Below are 16,594 nucleotides of genomic sequence, written 5' to 3' on the forward strand. Positions count from 1 at the left end.
AGTAACATTAGAGGTAAAGTGAAGCCAAATGAGTTGATAGTTAGGGTAGTAACATCAACAGGAGAGGTAAAGTGAAGTGAGCTGATAATTAAGGGGTTTTAAATGAGATAATATTATTTTTAAAAATAGTAATATGAAGTTTTTTAATAGAAGATGGAGAAATTTTTTTAATTAAAAGGTAAATTAATTAAAAACTATAATTAATATAGAGATAAGTATTAATTTTTGATGTGTAAATATTAGTATGAATCATCCATCTTTTTCTATAAAGTTCGAATTCTAGATTCACATGAATTCTAGATTCACAAAACCAACTTGGGTTAAATTAACTATTCAAACTTACAATGAAAACAAGTTTCATCTTATAACTCTATAATACTTTCTTTATTTGTGACGAAGGAAATGATTGTAGAGACAGCAAAAAAAACAAAAAAATATTTTATTAAATCAGATATATTTTTGTTATACAATTTTTTTTTATAAAAGATAATAACAATAATTTGAAGATTATCATTCGTTAACTAAATAAATCAATATTATATTGAAAATTTACATTCACAACATAGAAACTATAACTCAAACCTACTACAAAATTCTAAAACATAACAAAGAAACCCTAACAGTCATTGAAAGTCAGATAATACAAATAAAATAGATGATTGGACAATAATTTATTTAATTATGAAGAAGAATTGATTCTAAAACCATAACAAAAATAAGAAAAAACAAATAACATTTTATTAAATCAAATATACTTTTGAAAATTATGATTAACTATTCAATTAACTAAATAACTCAATCTTACATGAAATCTATAACTCAAACTTATTACAATATAGGAACATTCTAAAACATAACATGGAGACCCTAACAGGCCCATTATCAAACGAGAAAGCGCTACAGTTTTATTTAAATATAGATACTAGACGCATTCGGGATCAACCTGTGCGGTAGACTAGTTGATACTAAAATAAGTGCGACTCGTAGCGGAGGAAACAGCGGTCAAACCAAGTATACTGAGCACCGATGGCATTGGGGCAATAATACTGGAGCGTTGCGGAGAGCGCGCCAATGCAGGCGCTGCACAGAACCTTTTCCTCTGAAGTGCAGGATGCTTGCCCGTAGATAGCACCACCTCCGGCAATTAAAAGCTCCACCTTGTAGTTGTCACGGAAGGACTCCACGCCATCTTGCAGTTGTAAGAACATGCTGAGGAAACCGGAGCTATATGGACTTCCGGCTGCGACTGTCTCCACGTTACATAAGTACGAATTCTGCGCGCCCACCCCTCCGAGTAGTAATATTAGAGGTAAAGCAAAGGCCATGATCGTCATGGTTACCTCGAATGAAATAATATCACCTCTAATGATAATAACAATCCTCAACTAATAATCCCTTTCACATGCCCAATGTTATTGATGTGGAGGACCCACCTGTTTTATAGCTCTCATTAGAAATCTAAATTTAGATTACTGTTATGATGATGATAAGATTGAGACTCTAACTTTAGATCTCAGATCCTACTATATATGGAGTGGTTGAAACCACTTTGATTCGATAAAAAGTTATATATAGTAGGTTGATGATTACAGATAGTGTATCGTATGTAGTGCTTGTATCTCACTTCTAGAATCATTTAATTAATCTAAATTCAGTTTTTATCATGGTATCAGAACTATAAGTGAGAGGCCTGTGTGTTGTGTGGCTGCTTCTGCTGTGAAAAGAGGTGTGCATCTGCTAATCTACGTGAGACTTGGTGCAAACAGCCCGAGGGAGGCCAAGATCGCAAGAGGCCAGACTTGCCCCCCGAATCTTAATTATCTGGTGCAAATGGCTGGGAACAACACTCCTTTCATTCCCAAGGTTTAAGGAGTAAATTGGGTGAATGGGAGGAACTTATGCAACAAGTTTCCAATTGGATTTAGCAAAATTTATTCGATTTCTCGTTGCAGGCAAAAACCTGCCAGACTCAGCGGTGGAGTATCAGAATATTCTGATTAAATTTGGAAGGGATCCTACCCATGGAATATAAGTCGATCTATATTCTCATTCAATCGTGGATGACCACAGAGATACAGATCTCCTGTTGAAAATGCCTTGTCTTAAACTATAAGCAGTCTTGGGGTTAACGAAGATTTAATGGATTTACAAGCATTTGAAATTGAGGGTGCTAAGGAGATCAATCAAGCCAGAGAAGAAAACCGGTGTCCTTCCAAATATTATACAACTTCACAATTAGATTCGAGCACTTAGAGCACGTTTGCTGCTGCGACGAATATCTGATACATAGCAGCAAGATAATGCTATTGACCTGCTGATTTTCTACTGATTATTTTGTGTTATGCCACAAGTGTTTCCTTCTCGAGATGTAAATGTGGAAGCCATCTAAGTATTCATGAGTTTGGCACATTCTCATGTCATTTCTTGAGATGTAAATGTGGAAGCCATCTAATTTTTCATGAGTTTGGCACATTCTCATGTTGTTGCAGCAATAACATCTCTAGTAAAGCAGATTCCTTGTGAAGTTGGTGGAGCGAGAAAGCTGCATGGAGGGCATTTTCCAGAGCTTCTTGTTCCAGTGTGTCATCTAGAAGATTTGTCCCGGAAATTTAATTGTTTGAGAAACTCAAGTTGCAGGTTGTGGAGATCCCCAAACCAATTGGGTAAATTTCCTTCTAAGTTATTATATGCCATAATGAAAATGTGAAAGTTGTTGCTGATTTGAACCCATCTTCAGAAATATGTGTTATCAGAAAATGCTAATTACATACATAACAACTAGATACTGATAACATTTCTAGCTTGTGAGAGGTCATTTTGTTGCTCCTCTCCAGAGCCTTGGGCACTAAGACCTGCGTGGCACAAAGAAGCCATAATCTACAAGGTTCTACAGTGGAAGAGCTGCCAAAGGGAGAAGTTTCCCACCTGCGTGGTAACGAGTTGTTGGAGCTCATTACACGACCATGTGGAGTCGAAAAGAAATCTCGAATAATCTCCTGGTATGTGCGGTGAAGTTGAATTATATGACATACATTGATAATCTCCTCGTATGTGTTCAAGTCTGTGTTGGCCCATCGTTTACGTGTAACTGGTCCAATAATACAAGTGTGTACATTTTTTGAAGAATGAGTACACTAAAATATCCATGGTATAAGAATCCTCTATAACTTCGGTTACCGAAGCATAATTCGATTCAGTAGAACCAGCTGAGGCCTCCAGTATCGTCATTTGAAAAGTTGAGGAGGACATCTATGTGAAATGCCTTTCTTTCGTTACGGCAATATACAACCTGTGGCAGACATGAAGAGGGTCATATTACCAGTCCCTTCATTTATGTGCATGGAGCTAAGCTCAAATGCAATTAGTACCTCTCTTCATGTGCTATTAAATGGGCGAGTTGCTCTGAACTAGTACCTAGAACAAGTTGTTGTTTATTTTCTCAGTGCTACTTGTAGAAATTTTGAATAATTTAACACATATTCAATGGAGATTATCCTGATCATGTACTATTGCGGAAACCATACACAATACATAAGCTCCTCTACGTTGATCAACAATATAACAGCATCAATAACAATAAAACATTAAGAGCATTCACACATTAACACAGTATGTATCCCGGGGAAAGCATCTTGCTAAAAACCCCAACTATCTGTATATTAATGATTGAGTCATGTAACATTACACAGCATAATACTTCTCACAAGTATCTCCACCTCTGTTACACACAATACAACTCAGATCTGATCTCCAAATCTCTTCCACTGCTTGCCTGCCTCCACTGCTCAATACCTGCTCAAGAACTGATGAGAATGGCTTACCAAACTCGTTTTTCACCTGCAAAATAGTCACTCACACTTTGTTGGACGTGAGCACAAGCTATAATGTGGGCAAATACGTGGGCAAACTCATTGGCATACTCAATCCCTTGATTGTGCAAGATCTGGTGCACAACTATAGTCACAACTAATAGCAATCTGATTCTCTACTACCTGTCCATGTTGAACTGAACATGCACTGACATGCAACTGAGTTAACTGATGTATTCATTAGTTGTATTATGAGTTAATAACTTGTGAATTAATTAATAACTAATTCACCCAACTCATCTCTAGTCTATTTGCCAGTTAGACTAAATACAACGAGTTTAACAAAGCTAAACTGAACACAACTCCATCAACTTCACAATCAACTCCACCAAACTCAACTGATTGAGTTCTAACTGAAGTCATGCATGCAACAACTCAACTGACTCATAAGAAAAGCGTATTTCCTTCTGACAGCTGCATGTGCCACCTCTGTAGCTCAAACTGAAGTGCTCCAAGAGAATAAGATCAAGTTTATAGTCCAAATATTATTATGAGATAATAATATTTGACTTTTCTATTTTTGACAGCCAGTCTAAAAATAGACTTTGATCACTCACACTGTGATCACTCACACTTTCATAAAAAATAGAAGTCCATCTATTTTTTCCCAACTTGATCAATCATCCATAAACAGCAACCTGCAATCCATAGACATGATCCATATGTCTAAAAATAGACATAGTCTAAAAATAGACTTGCGCCAAAAATAGCCTGCGGGCCCACTTAGTGAAGGCGACTCTTTTCACTAAGCTCCATCATCTTGTTGCAATCTCAACACTCCCTCTCGACAAGATATGGATTATCAGCAACCCCTATCCTGCCTCGGTGGTACTCAAATTTGCTCCTGGTGAGAGCCTTCGTCAGAATATCGGCATCTTGATCCTCCGGTGGAATGTACGAAAGTAACATGATCCTCCGCTGCACACAATCTCTGATATGATGGTACCTGATGTCAATATGTTTAGATCTATCATGAAATACAGGATTAGCCGAGGGTTTAATGCAACTCTAGTTATCACAGTAAATCACAGTAGGATCCAAATGAGAACTGAACAAACCAACCAGGATCTTCCTCATCCATATAGCCTCGCATGCAGCCAAACTTGCTGCCATATACTCGGCCTTCGCTGAACTGAGTGCCACGGATCTTTGCTTCCTGCTGTACCAAGAAACTGTTGTCGATCCAATACTGAAGACCCCTCCTGATGTGCTCTTTCTGTCTGTTGGGCTCCCTGCCCAATCTGCATCCGTGAAGCCACATAGCTTCACCTCATCCTCCTGTCTGTACCACAAACCATATCCTGATGTGCCTCTCAAGTAGCGCAGTACATGCTTGCCCGCCTTCCAGAAGAGCTTGGTAGGCTTAACCATAGCTTGTGAAAGCTGGTTAACTGCATAGCATATATCAGGTCGTGTATTGACCAAATACATCAGCGACCCCACCAACTGTTGATAAACAGTGGCATCCACTTCTTCTCCCGAAGTGGCATCCTCCTTCCTCCAACCTCCAGGAAGAGGAGTATCAACAGGCTTGCAGCCATGCATGTTGAACTTCTCTAGTATCTCCCAAGCATACTTGCCCTGAGAAACAAACAGTCCACCACTGCACTGCCATATTTCCAATCCCAGGAAATAGTGAAGGAGGCCCAAATCCTTCATCTCAAACTCTATAGCAAGATCCTTCTTGCATGACAGTATCAACAGCTCATCACCCGTTAGAATCAAATCATCAACATACAGTACAATGATAAGCAACTTACCCTCCACCACAATCTGGTATAGGTTCGGATCCGCCTCGCTCTTGAAGAATCCAAGTCCTGTGAAATAGCTGTCTATCCGTGTGTACCAAGCACGTGGTGCTTGCTTCAACCCATATAGCGCTCTCTTGAGCCTGCACACATGCGACTCGCTGCTGAAGACTTCAAAGCCTTCGGGTTGCTCAATGTACACCTCCTCCTCAATGACTCCGTTGAGGAACGCAGTCCTCACATCCATCTGATGAATGTGCCATCCCATCTGTGCTGAGAGAGCAAGAATCGTCTGTATGGAAGAATACCTTGCGACAGGTGCAAAGGTCTCCTCATAATCGATCCCCTCAATCTGTGAAAAGCCTCGGGCAACAAATCTTGCCTTGTACTTCTCCACGCTCCCGTCAGCTGCCTGCTTAACTTTGTAGATCCATCTCGAACCCACCCCTGATTTCCCTTCTGGTCTAGGAACAATCTCTTATGCACTGTTTCTGACAATAGAATCATACTCTTCCACCATGGCATCTACCCATGCGGGATCCTCCACAGCTTCCTCGAAAGAGGATGGCTCAATCACAACACACTAGCTCATAAGAGCCATGTATCCAGTGTACTGATCAGGTGACTGTCTCTGCCTACGTTGGGCTGTAGGTGGTCCTACAAATTTCTCTGCATCTTGAGCCAGTCGCTCAGCTTCTATCAAGCGCTTTTGCCCTCTGATGGTTGGCGCTGCATGAGTGGTCTCTTCCACTCCATGAACCTCGTCCTGTGGCTGATCCACGTCCTGAAGCTCATCCTTAGGAACTAATAGCTCCTCATCTGCATGCAAGTGTAGCTCCCTCTCAAGCGAATACTTCATGGCTTTCTCCTCCTGAAATTTTATATCCTGTCGCACAACAGTTTTACCACTGTCTGGCAAATACACACGATAGTTGTGGGGCGTATCAGTGTACCCCACAAATATCCCAACCTCTGCGGTCGGCTCCAACCTCTTCCTGGCATCCTTCGTCACATGCATGTAAACGTTAGCACCAAAAATCCTCAAATGAGAAAGATCAGGCTTCTTACCAGAATAAGCCTCCTCGGGTGTACTCATGCCAAGTATCCTATGAGGACAACAGTTCTGCACATAAACTGCTGTATTGCATGCTTCCGCCCACAAGTGAAGGGGTAGGCCCTGATCATGCAACATTGCCTGTGCAGCACCCACAATCGTTCTGTTCTTCCGCTCAGCTACCCCATTCTGCTGTGGGTTATGGGGAGCTATGAGCTCTCTACGAATCCCTTCTGTCTTGCAGAAATCCTTGAACTCGTCCGAGATGTATTCACCACCATTATCGCTCCTAAGATCCTTCACCTTCTTCCCCGAATCCTTCTCGACCAGTGCTTTGAATTCACATAACTTTGAATATGTCTCGCTCTTCTTCTGCATGAAGAAGATCCAACACTTACGAGAGAAATCATCAACAAAAATCACATAATACCTGTGTTTTGTTGTCGAAGAAACTGAGAAAGGTCCACACACGTCTGTGTGAATTATCTCAAGGATCATCGTGGCGCGACTATCCTTCTCGTGAAAGGTGGCTTTCACAAACTTCCCCAAAGTACACCCCTTGCACTGATCTGACTGCGCAAGTGTGCCTTTAGGAAGCCCTATAGTGATCTGCTGCAGTATCTTCAAGGCTCCATGGTGAAGGTGACCCAATCTCCTGTGCCACAACTCGCCATCATCCTGGCTCACCAATCCTTCTGCCTTGCCTGCCATTGCTGCGCATCCATCTACATGCAACTAATAAAGGTTCCTCACTCGAACCCCTATCTTCCGGGTATCACCAGTTGTCTTGCTGCGCAGGAAGGCTTTTCCCTCGCTGAAAACAACATCATACCCCTTGTCTTCTAACATCGCCACTGAGATGAGATTCTTCTTCAATCCTGGAACATGCATGACTTCCTTCAATACAAAGGGTTTACCAGACTCCCTCTCAAAGGAAATGGTACCGATACTGGTCGCACTGTATCTACCATCATTGCCCATCTCGATGTGCACTCCAAGATCCTTGTCCTCCAGATCAGAGAACAAATCTCTATCTCCCGTCATGTGAAAAGACGCACCACTGTCCAAGAACCACACTGATTCCATCACACTTGAAACCAGGCATGCGATCAATGAAAAATCAAGCTCAAACTGAGAAGCTAAGGCCTCTCCCCCTGCAGATCCAGCAGCTTGCTTGTTCTTCTTCTTCTGTGGACAATTTGTGGCATAGTGTCCGTGCTGGTGACAGTGAAAACACTTCACCTTGGACATGTCCTGCTTCTTGCCTTTCACATCGGAATGAGAAGCTTTCTCGTTCTTCCCCTTCTTTGCTTTGGCAGCCAAAGCGCAATTCTCTTCATCAGATACCTTTGATGAAGATCCATTCTCACCTTTATTGTTACTAAGTTTATCCTTGAGCGCCAGGTCGCTCTTGCTTTGGAATAACATTTGCAATCCGTTGAAAGACATTTCAAAACCACTGCCGCAAATTCGATTTCCACCAGCTCCAACTCAATTGCCTCGGATCTAAGATTCGTGAGAACACAATATTTCTCGTACAAAGATTGACTGTATGGGCATTCACCTGATATCTCACCTTCCAAAGGAAGGATGAATCCAGAGGCTACCTGGCCCGATTACAGACTCTGCCTGAAGAAATAGAATGTAAACACTTCCTGAATAGTAGATCTGATGATCAACAGCTCTGATACCATGTAGAAATTTTGAATAATTTAACACATATTCAATGGAGATTATCCTGATCATGTACTATTGCAAAAACCATACACAATACATAAGCTCCTCTACGTTGATCAACAATATAGCAGCATCAATAACAATAAAACATCAAGAGCATTCACACATTAACACAGTATGTATCCCGGGGAAAGCATCTCGCTAAAAACCCAAACTATCTGTATATTAATGATTGAGTCATGTAACATTACACAACATAATACTTCTCACAAGTATCTCCACCTCTGTTACACACAATACAGCTCAGATCTGATCTCCAAATCTCTTCCACTGCTTGCCTGCCTCCACTGCTCAATACCTGCTCAAGAACTGATGAGAATGGCTTACCAAACTCGTTTTTCACCTGCAAAATAGTCACTCACACTTTGCTGGACGTGAGCACAAGCTATAATGTGGGAAAATACATGGGAAAACTCATTTGCATACTCAATCCCTTGATTGTGCAAGATCTAGTGCACAACTATAGTCACAACTGATAGCAATCTGATTCTCTACCACCTGTCCCTGTTGAACTGAACATGCACTGACATGCAACTGAGTTAATTGATGTATTCATTAGTTGTATTATGAGTTAATAACTTGTGAATTAATTAATAACTAATTCACCCAACTCATCTCTAGTCTATTTGCCAGTTAGACTAAATACAACCAGTTTAACAAAGCTAAACTGAACACAACTCCATCAACTTCACAATCAACTCCACCAAACTCAACTGATTGAGTTCTAACTGAAGTCATGCATGCAACAACTCAACTGACTCATAAGAAAAGCGTATTTCCTTCTGACAGCTGCATGTGCCACCTCTGTAGCTCAAACTGAAGTGCTCCAAGAGAATAAGATCAAGTTTATAGTCCAAATATTATTATGAGATAATAATATTTGACTTTTCTATTTTTGACAGCCAGTCTAAAAATAGACTTTGATCACTCACACTGTGATCACTCACACTTTCATCAAAAATAGAAGTCCATCTATTTTTTCCCAACTTGATCAATCATCCATAAACAGCAACCTGCAATCCATAGACATGATCCATATGTCTAAAAATAGACATAGTCTAAAAATAGGCTTGCGCCAAAAATAGCCTGCGGACCCACTTAGTGAAGGCGACTCTTTTCACTAAGCTCCATCATCTTGTTGCAATCTCAACACTACTATGTATTTTCTGAGTTTGTATTTGAATATCAAATTTGAAGTTTATGGCTAAAATAAGTAGTCACTGTAATTTTCTTGCTAGAAGTCACTCCATTCTGTTGAAAATAGATTGTTGGAGCTGATTGGAGATTTATGTTTTATATGGCTACTAAATATACTAGGTTCTCTTGTTCCAAAAAAAAAAAAAGAATTTTAGTGACCAGGCTCCATACTGCTTAAAGGAACGAGTTCTGAAGGAGAATGTGAGGTTAGATCTCTGTGCATCTAGCAGAAACGAGTTTGATGTTTGCTGGCCCTTCATCTTCAGTCAAGGGGTCGATTTTGCCATGGTCAGAATCTGAAAGAGACTCCCCTTGATGGCCATGGGTTTATTCAACTAGAGGTGCGAGTTCTGGACTAAGAAACAACGTGTTTGTGTGATGGGTGTGGTTCCCTGAAGTCCAAGAAGAGAAGAGATGGGTTACCAGAGTTAGGTCCATACCCCAACAAGAGTAAAGTGTTTGTTTGAATATTTATCTCCTTTTTGTGTTCATTAGGAGGTAATCCCAAAGGTGCATGTTAAGACAAAAAAAAAGAAGCTATTTGAGATTCAAATGTTCTGATTCACTCAAGATCGGTCTCATAGAAGTTATGGGAACGAGTTTCTATACACTAGTGGCGCGATTTTTACCGTTCTGAGTTAAGTTTAGCAGAGTTGAGGAATGTGTTTATTAACTTGTTGTAGATGATACTGAGGTGCTCATATACATTGAAAAGGCTGCCAAAAATCTTCCAGTAACTTGCTCAAATCTAGTATCTCAACTGTTGAATGTTGAAGTGGACTATTGTTTTCTTTGAAGAAATTAGCAAGATTAGAGATTATTGTTTCGTACCCTAGTAAAAGTATTTATATGTGACCATTTAAGTCCTATCCATGACATGGTGATATAGTTTTGAAGTTTTAATAGCCATCATTTCTACTTTGAAAGTGAAGGAGTATTTGAAGGATCTAAGCAAGTTTGCAGTTGCTGCTACCCCAGTGGTGGCATTGTATTTAGAACTCATTATAGTTTTTTGTCTCTATATATATATATATTCATTGATTCCTTGTTACTTCTACTGCTGCGTAAGAGTTTTGTGGGCTGTATAAAGGCAATGATTGTTTTGACAAATAAGAGTAATCTTTCGAGGAGAAAAGTTTAGTCATTTTTATTGTCAGAACATAGTGCTAGTCATGAGTAAACTCTTATTTTTATGTAATGAATTGTAATTGGTTCTTGCTAGTTGCACACTAATCATTTGCTGCACATTTATAAAGAATATTGTTGGTTGTGATCAATTTTTAAGGTGTAATTCCAACATTGACGAAAAATGGCCAGAATCAATGAAGTATTAGAGTTCCTCAAAATTTTGATATTGTCTACTACTCATGATACATTAAAAATTAGAAAATTTTCTCTCACAGACATTCATGTCTGTCTACAAAATCCACAAGAGAAAATTGATTTTTTGCAGCTCGAATTTTAGCTACAACAAGAAGAATTAAAACAGAGGAGTCATTCTGAACATGTTTCTGCTCAAAACATTGAGACTGCAACCCATCAGAAGCAAGTCAATAATGTTACAGTTGGTTCAGATTTAATACCCAATAATGCAGCAAGGTTACATGTAGATGCAGAAGTTTAGCTTGCACTTCCCAAGCCCACCATCAGACCTTGGGAAGAGCTTGTCCACAACAAACACAAAACTAGTCTCGGATATGAGAAAGATTTGTCCTTTCATGTTTCAGACTACTCAAAGCCCATTCAGTTTCAGAGTGTTAGATTCCTTCATGACAGTTCACCTCTAGCTATTCCAGATTCTACTCCTCTTCCACAGCAACAACAACAGATTGTGAAATGCGAACACTGTGACCGAGTTGTCCATTTGAAAGATCACTGTTTTGATCTTCATCCATGTAAGCATTATCATAAAACCACCCATTCTTCACACAGATGCTTCAAAAACAAACGTCCTGCAAGAACAAAGATTCATCTAGGATGGATGGCTTCTTGGAAATGGGCATCAACAACAAAGAAGATATTTCAGTCACATGTTAGAACTTGTTTTATAGTATTGAATAGTCTTGTAGTTTAGTTTTCTCCATCATCTCACCTTGCATCTGACAGGGGGGAAATGATGGGCGTCTACAAGCTTCAAAGCCACATCAAGTGAGCCTAAGCCACAACCTGCCACACTAGTTTTAGAGTTGTAGCCCAAAACAAAGATGCCCCTAAGCATGCCTTCAGTTGGTAATCTAGGACACTTCCTCTAGCAGAAGACTTCAGCTTCTTACCAGTTTCGGAAGAATTCTAGGAACAAAATTGAGAACACTTCTTCTAATAGAAGACTTCATCTTCTCACCAGTTTTGGAAGAGTTCCATGAATTACATTAAGTATTCCAAAGTTTGTGGTAATCATTTAACCATCACAGGTTGAGACTTCCCTTTTCAGGTTGAAGTTCTCCCTTTTATGCGGGGTGAAACCTCCCTTGCATGGTTGAAGGTTTCCCTCTTCAAAAAAATAGGAGCACTTCCTCTAAGGGAAGACTTCAACTTCTTTCCGATTTTGTAAGAGTTCCAGGAACTGCACTAAGTGTTCCAGTGTTGGCGGTCATCCTTAAACCACCACCTTATACCAACATTTCAGAGAGCACATTCAGCCTAGTGCTGCCATGCATTTTTGCACTTTTTTCTTCTTGGACTCATACATAACCCTTTAGATTAAAGGGGGGAATGTCGAACACCTAATCCTCAATGTGCCAGTGTGGAAGCTGAATAGACAAAAGGAGTCCAAGAGACTTTGGGATGTGAAACCCAACGGTCAAACCATGTACTATAAATGTATATGATTTGTTAATAAAATTGTATTCTCATGTTTTATCTTTCAGATTATGTCACTACCATGTGTCTGTTTAACATAGTTATAATAGGGGGAGAGAGCTGCATTATTCTAGATGCATTAGTGATAGTCTCAAAAGCTTAAGTGGATCAAATCATCCACCATCACTCCATGTCTCTTGAAAGGAGACAATTCATCTAGCCATTGGAGAAGCCATGTTGCAATATTAGGATCAAAGGAATCGAACTGCAGCCATTGATGTTATGATCTGATTTCTACATGCTTGTAGCAGTAAGTTTATGAGAGGTTGAGCTCGTGTACATGTTCTAGATTTCATGTGCTTGTAGTAGCTTGTAATGTGCGTACAACAGTCTATCAATATCATTGTGGCTTATTTTCTTCATAAAGGAAGGGAGGATCTAGAGAAAGAGACCACTTTACTGGGTTCACCAAAGAATTGCATTGAAGGCTATTGTGCATGGATGTTTGTGTTATATGGTGTATGGTCAATGAAATATAGAAGCTAATATCATTTCTGTTGGGGTCTTGTTATTGCTGGAAAAGAAGAGCTTGTGGGCTGCAAACCTGTCAAGCTGGACATTCTGTTAAAGCAACAATATTGGGATTGCTGTGTAGAAATTGAGGCACAAGACATTGTGAAGTGAGAACATGAGCAGTGCAAATTAATTCATGTTGAAAAGTTGGCAAATTAATTTTCTAAAACCATTATTGTTTCTACAAGTGCATTTTTGGTCATTTATTGATTTGATTGTTTGAATAATGGAGAAAATTCATGGATTATTGAAGTTATTAAGCACTCTAATCTTATCTACTAGTGGAAGCACAGTTAAAGTCAACAAATACACTCTTAGAGATATTCAAACATCTTTACAACATGCACAAGAAAACATTGATTTTTTGCAGCTTGAATCTCAGCTACAGCGAGCAGAATTGAAATAGAGGAGTCATCATTCAGAGCTTGTTTCTGTTCAGAACATTGAAACATACTACCATAAGCAGCAAATTGATTCAGATCCAGTGCTCATTTCAGAAGCAGATTTGCATGCAGATGTAGAAGTTCAATTTTCACTTCCCAAGCCCATCACTAGACCTTGGGAACAACTTATCCACAACAAGCACAGAACTGGTCTTGGATATGACAAAGACATGTCCTTTCATATTCCCGGCTACTCCAAGCCAAACAAATTTGAAAGTCCTAGATTTCTTCAGGATGGTTCATCTTCACCCGCTCCTCATGATAGTTCAGCTTCAGTAGTTCCAGATTCTGCCCCTCTTCCACAACAACAAATTGTGAAATGCCAACACTGTGACCGAGTTGGCCATCTGAAAGATCACTGTTTTGATCTTCATCCATGTAAGCACTTTCATAAAACCAGCCATTCTTCAAACAGATTCTTCAGAAATAAACCTCATGCAAGAACAAAGATTCATCTTAGATGGATCATTTCTTGGCAATGAGCATCAACAACCAAGAAAATATTCCAATCACATGTCAAAACTTGTTCTAGAGTATTGAACAATCTTGCAGTTTATTTTTCTCCATCATCTCACCTTGTATCTGACAGGGGCGGAAATGATGGTCATCTACAAGCTTCAAAGCCACATTAAGCGAGCCTGAGCCACCACCTGCCATACCAGATTCAGAGTTGTAGCCAGAGACAAAGATGCCCCTGAGCATGCCTGTAGTTGGTAATCTAGAACACTTCCTCTAGCAGAAGACTTCAGCTTCTTGCCAGCTTCAGAAGAATTCTAGAAATAGATTTGGGGACACTTCCTCTAGAAAAAGACTTCAGCTTCTTTCCAGTTTTAGGAGAGTTCCAAGAATTGCATTAAGCGTTCCAAAGTTGTTGGTCATCCTTAAACCATCACAGGTTGAGACTTACGTTTTCAGGTTGATGTTTTCCCTTTTATGTTAGGTGAGACCTCCATTTCATGGTTGAATGTTTCCCTCTTCAAAACAATAGGAGCACTTCCTCTAGCAGAAGACATTAGCTTCTTGCCTGTTTTGGAAGAGTTCTAGGAATTACACTAAGCATTCGAGTGTTGGTGGTCATCCTTAAACCACCACCCTTTATACCAACATTTCAGAGAGCACATTCAGCCTAGTGCTGCCATCTATTTTTGCACATTTTGTCTTATGGCTCTCTTCTTGGACTCATACATAACCCTTCGGATTAAGGGGGGGAATGCTGGATACCTAATCCTCTATGGGTTAGTGTAAAAGCTGAATAGGCTAAGTGAGTCCAAGAGACCTTGGGATGTGGAACCCAACTCTCAAACCATCTACTATAAATGTATATGTTTTGTTAATAAAAGATGAACTCTCATGCTTATCTTTCATATTATGTTGTTGCCCGTGTGTGTGTTTGACAACTTTATAGTATTAAGCATTTGCAATAATTACACCTTTAACAAGATTTATATTTCTACAATTCCATTCTTTTTAAGGCTCTGTTAAATCAAAATTAAGATAAAACCAATTGTATAATGAAATCATGCCAATTATTAATTCCAAATGATCAAAATATATATAAGATAATTTACCACTAGTCTTTTCCTTAGATCTAGTTATATCGATGTACAAATCAAAACTAAAATGAAACCAATTCTATAATGCAATCATGCCCATTATTAATTCCAAACAATCAATCATACCCATTATTAATTTCAAAGGATAAAAATATATATAAGAAAATTTACCACCAATTTTTTTCTTAAATCTAATTATATCAGCATATATCACAAAATAATCACATTAAAATTATTTCAACATTCCTTTCCTATCCTATTCCATAAATTACAATCTATAAACTACAACATAACACAAAATGCTCACACTAAATTATTTCAACATTCCTTTCGTGGCCCTACTACATAAATTGCAATCTATGGGCTACCAAAAAAGAAGAGAAAGAAAGACAACCAAAACCATCAAAACCAAGAATTACGGCCCTGATATTTGAGCATTCAAATCGAAAAAAATGCAAATTAATCTTATTTTAGAACCTTAGAGGTTGTTGGCAGGGTATTTAAAATACCAATGAACAGAAGATTGTTTATAATCTTTTGGTTGTTAATGCATAAGCGTTCAACTTAGATGGATCAATTCTACTGAGTAGATTGATTGTGCTTTAAAGTCCAAATTAACTAAACACAACAAATTTCCCAAAATTTGACGGAATCACACTGTTTGCTTGTTTAGCTTGAGTTTCCCAATTCTTAATTGTATGTGCAACCCATGATTGCCAATAATATCGAAAGCCTAACATGGTCCCTGATATCGTATCTTCCTTTAGCTTGACTTCCTTCGTTTCTAAAATCTTCTTCAGAAGATTGAAACCAAAGGATTTCAAAAGCTTAATGGACAACAAAGAAATTTAAGATGGAAACAAGTGATCGAGGAAAGAAATAGTTTTTATCGAGAAAAAAAAAAAAAAAAAACTGAAAAAACATTTACATACTTCAAAAACCATTCACATATTTTCTATAAATCATTTATATATTTTGAAAACCATTCACATATTTTGATATTATTAATTGAATTATGCATAATGTGTTGGTTGGAATTACTTTATTATCAAATTTTGGTGATTCATAATTTAAAAAAAATTGAAAATGTTCAACGCCATTTCTAATATAAACCAAGACTTTCTCATAATTATGAATTCAATTTGTTTCATTTCTCTTGGAAAACTATTTTAGTAAGAAAAAGAGCCACATCTATATATATATATATATCAAATATTTTCCTATCTTTTTGGGAATGACCAATTCACAATTATGATAAGGTCACCATATGAAAATGTCATTTATAAATAATAATAAAAATATATATGTTTACAAGAATAATTTCATATCCACATAATATGTTTGATATTGTCAAGATTCAAGGAACATGAAAATGAACTAAGCTATAACTTAGTTTTAACATTTAATCATTATTGTTAATTAGTTAAACATATATACATTTTGCAAAACATATAACAATGTTCTTAATCATCTAATTTAAGCATACTTTACCAAGGAAATTCCTAATTTGTAAATGATCTTTACTACTACTAAGAAAAATATAATAATATAAAGAACTATAAAGAATTATAAGAAGATATGTTAAGATAAACAAAACTCCAAACTAAACTAAGCTAATGAA

The 16,594-nt window shown here is 38.3% G+C and overlaps 1 protein-coding gene across 1 annotated transcript; it reads right to left on the minus strand.

Moving 5' to 3' along the window:
- Positions 1-965: 965 nt before the first annotated feature.
- LOC149170585 (antifungal protein ginkbilobin-like protein 2) lies at positions 966-1,334 on the minus strand. The gene has a single exon (XM_089425640.1). The coding sequence runs from the start codon at positions 1,332-1,334 to the stop codon at positions 966-968; it is 369 nt and encodes a 122-aa protein (XP_089281766.1).
- Between the last annotated feature and the right edge of the window lie 15,260 nt (positions 1,335-16,594).

Source organism: Pinus tabuliformis, chromosome 4_2 (genome assembly GCF_031772625.1).
Source record: "Pinus tabuliformis cultivar Carrire ecotype Pingquan chromosome 4_2, CPIR1, whole genome shotgun sequence".
Taxonomy (NCBI): domain Eukaryota; kingdom Viridiplantae; phylum Streptophyta; class Pinopsida; order Pinales; family Pinaceae; genus Pinus; species Pinus tabuliformis.

What these genes read in the sequence shown, in the direction of transcription:
- LOC149170585 (XM_089425640.1), bottom strand. Translation starts at nt 1,334, where the DNA reads ATGACGATCATGGCCTTTGCTTTACCTCTAATATTACTACTCGGAGGG.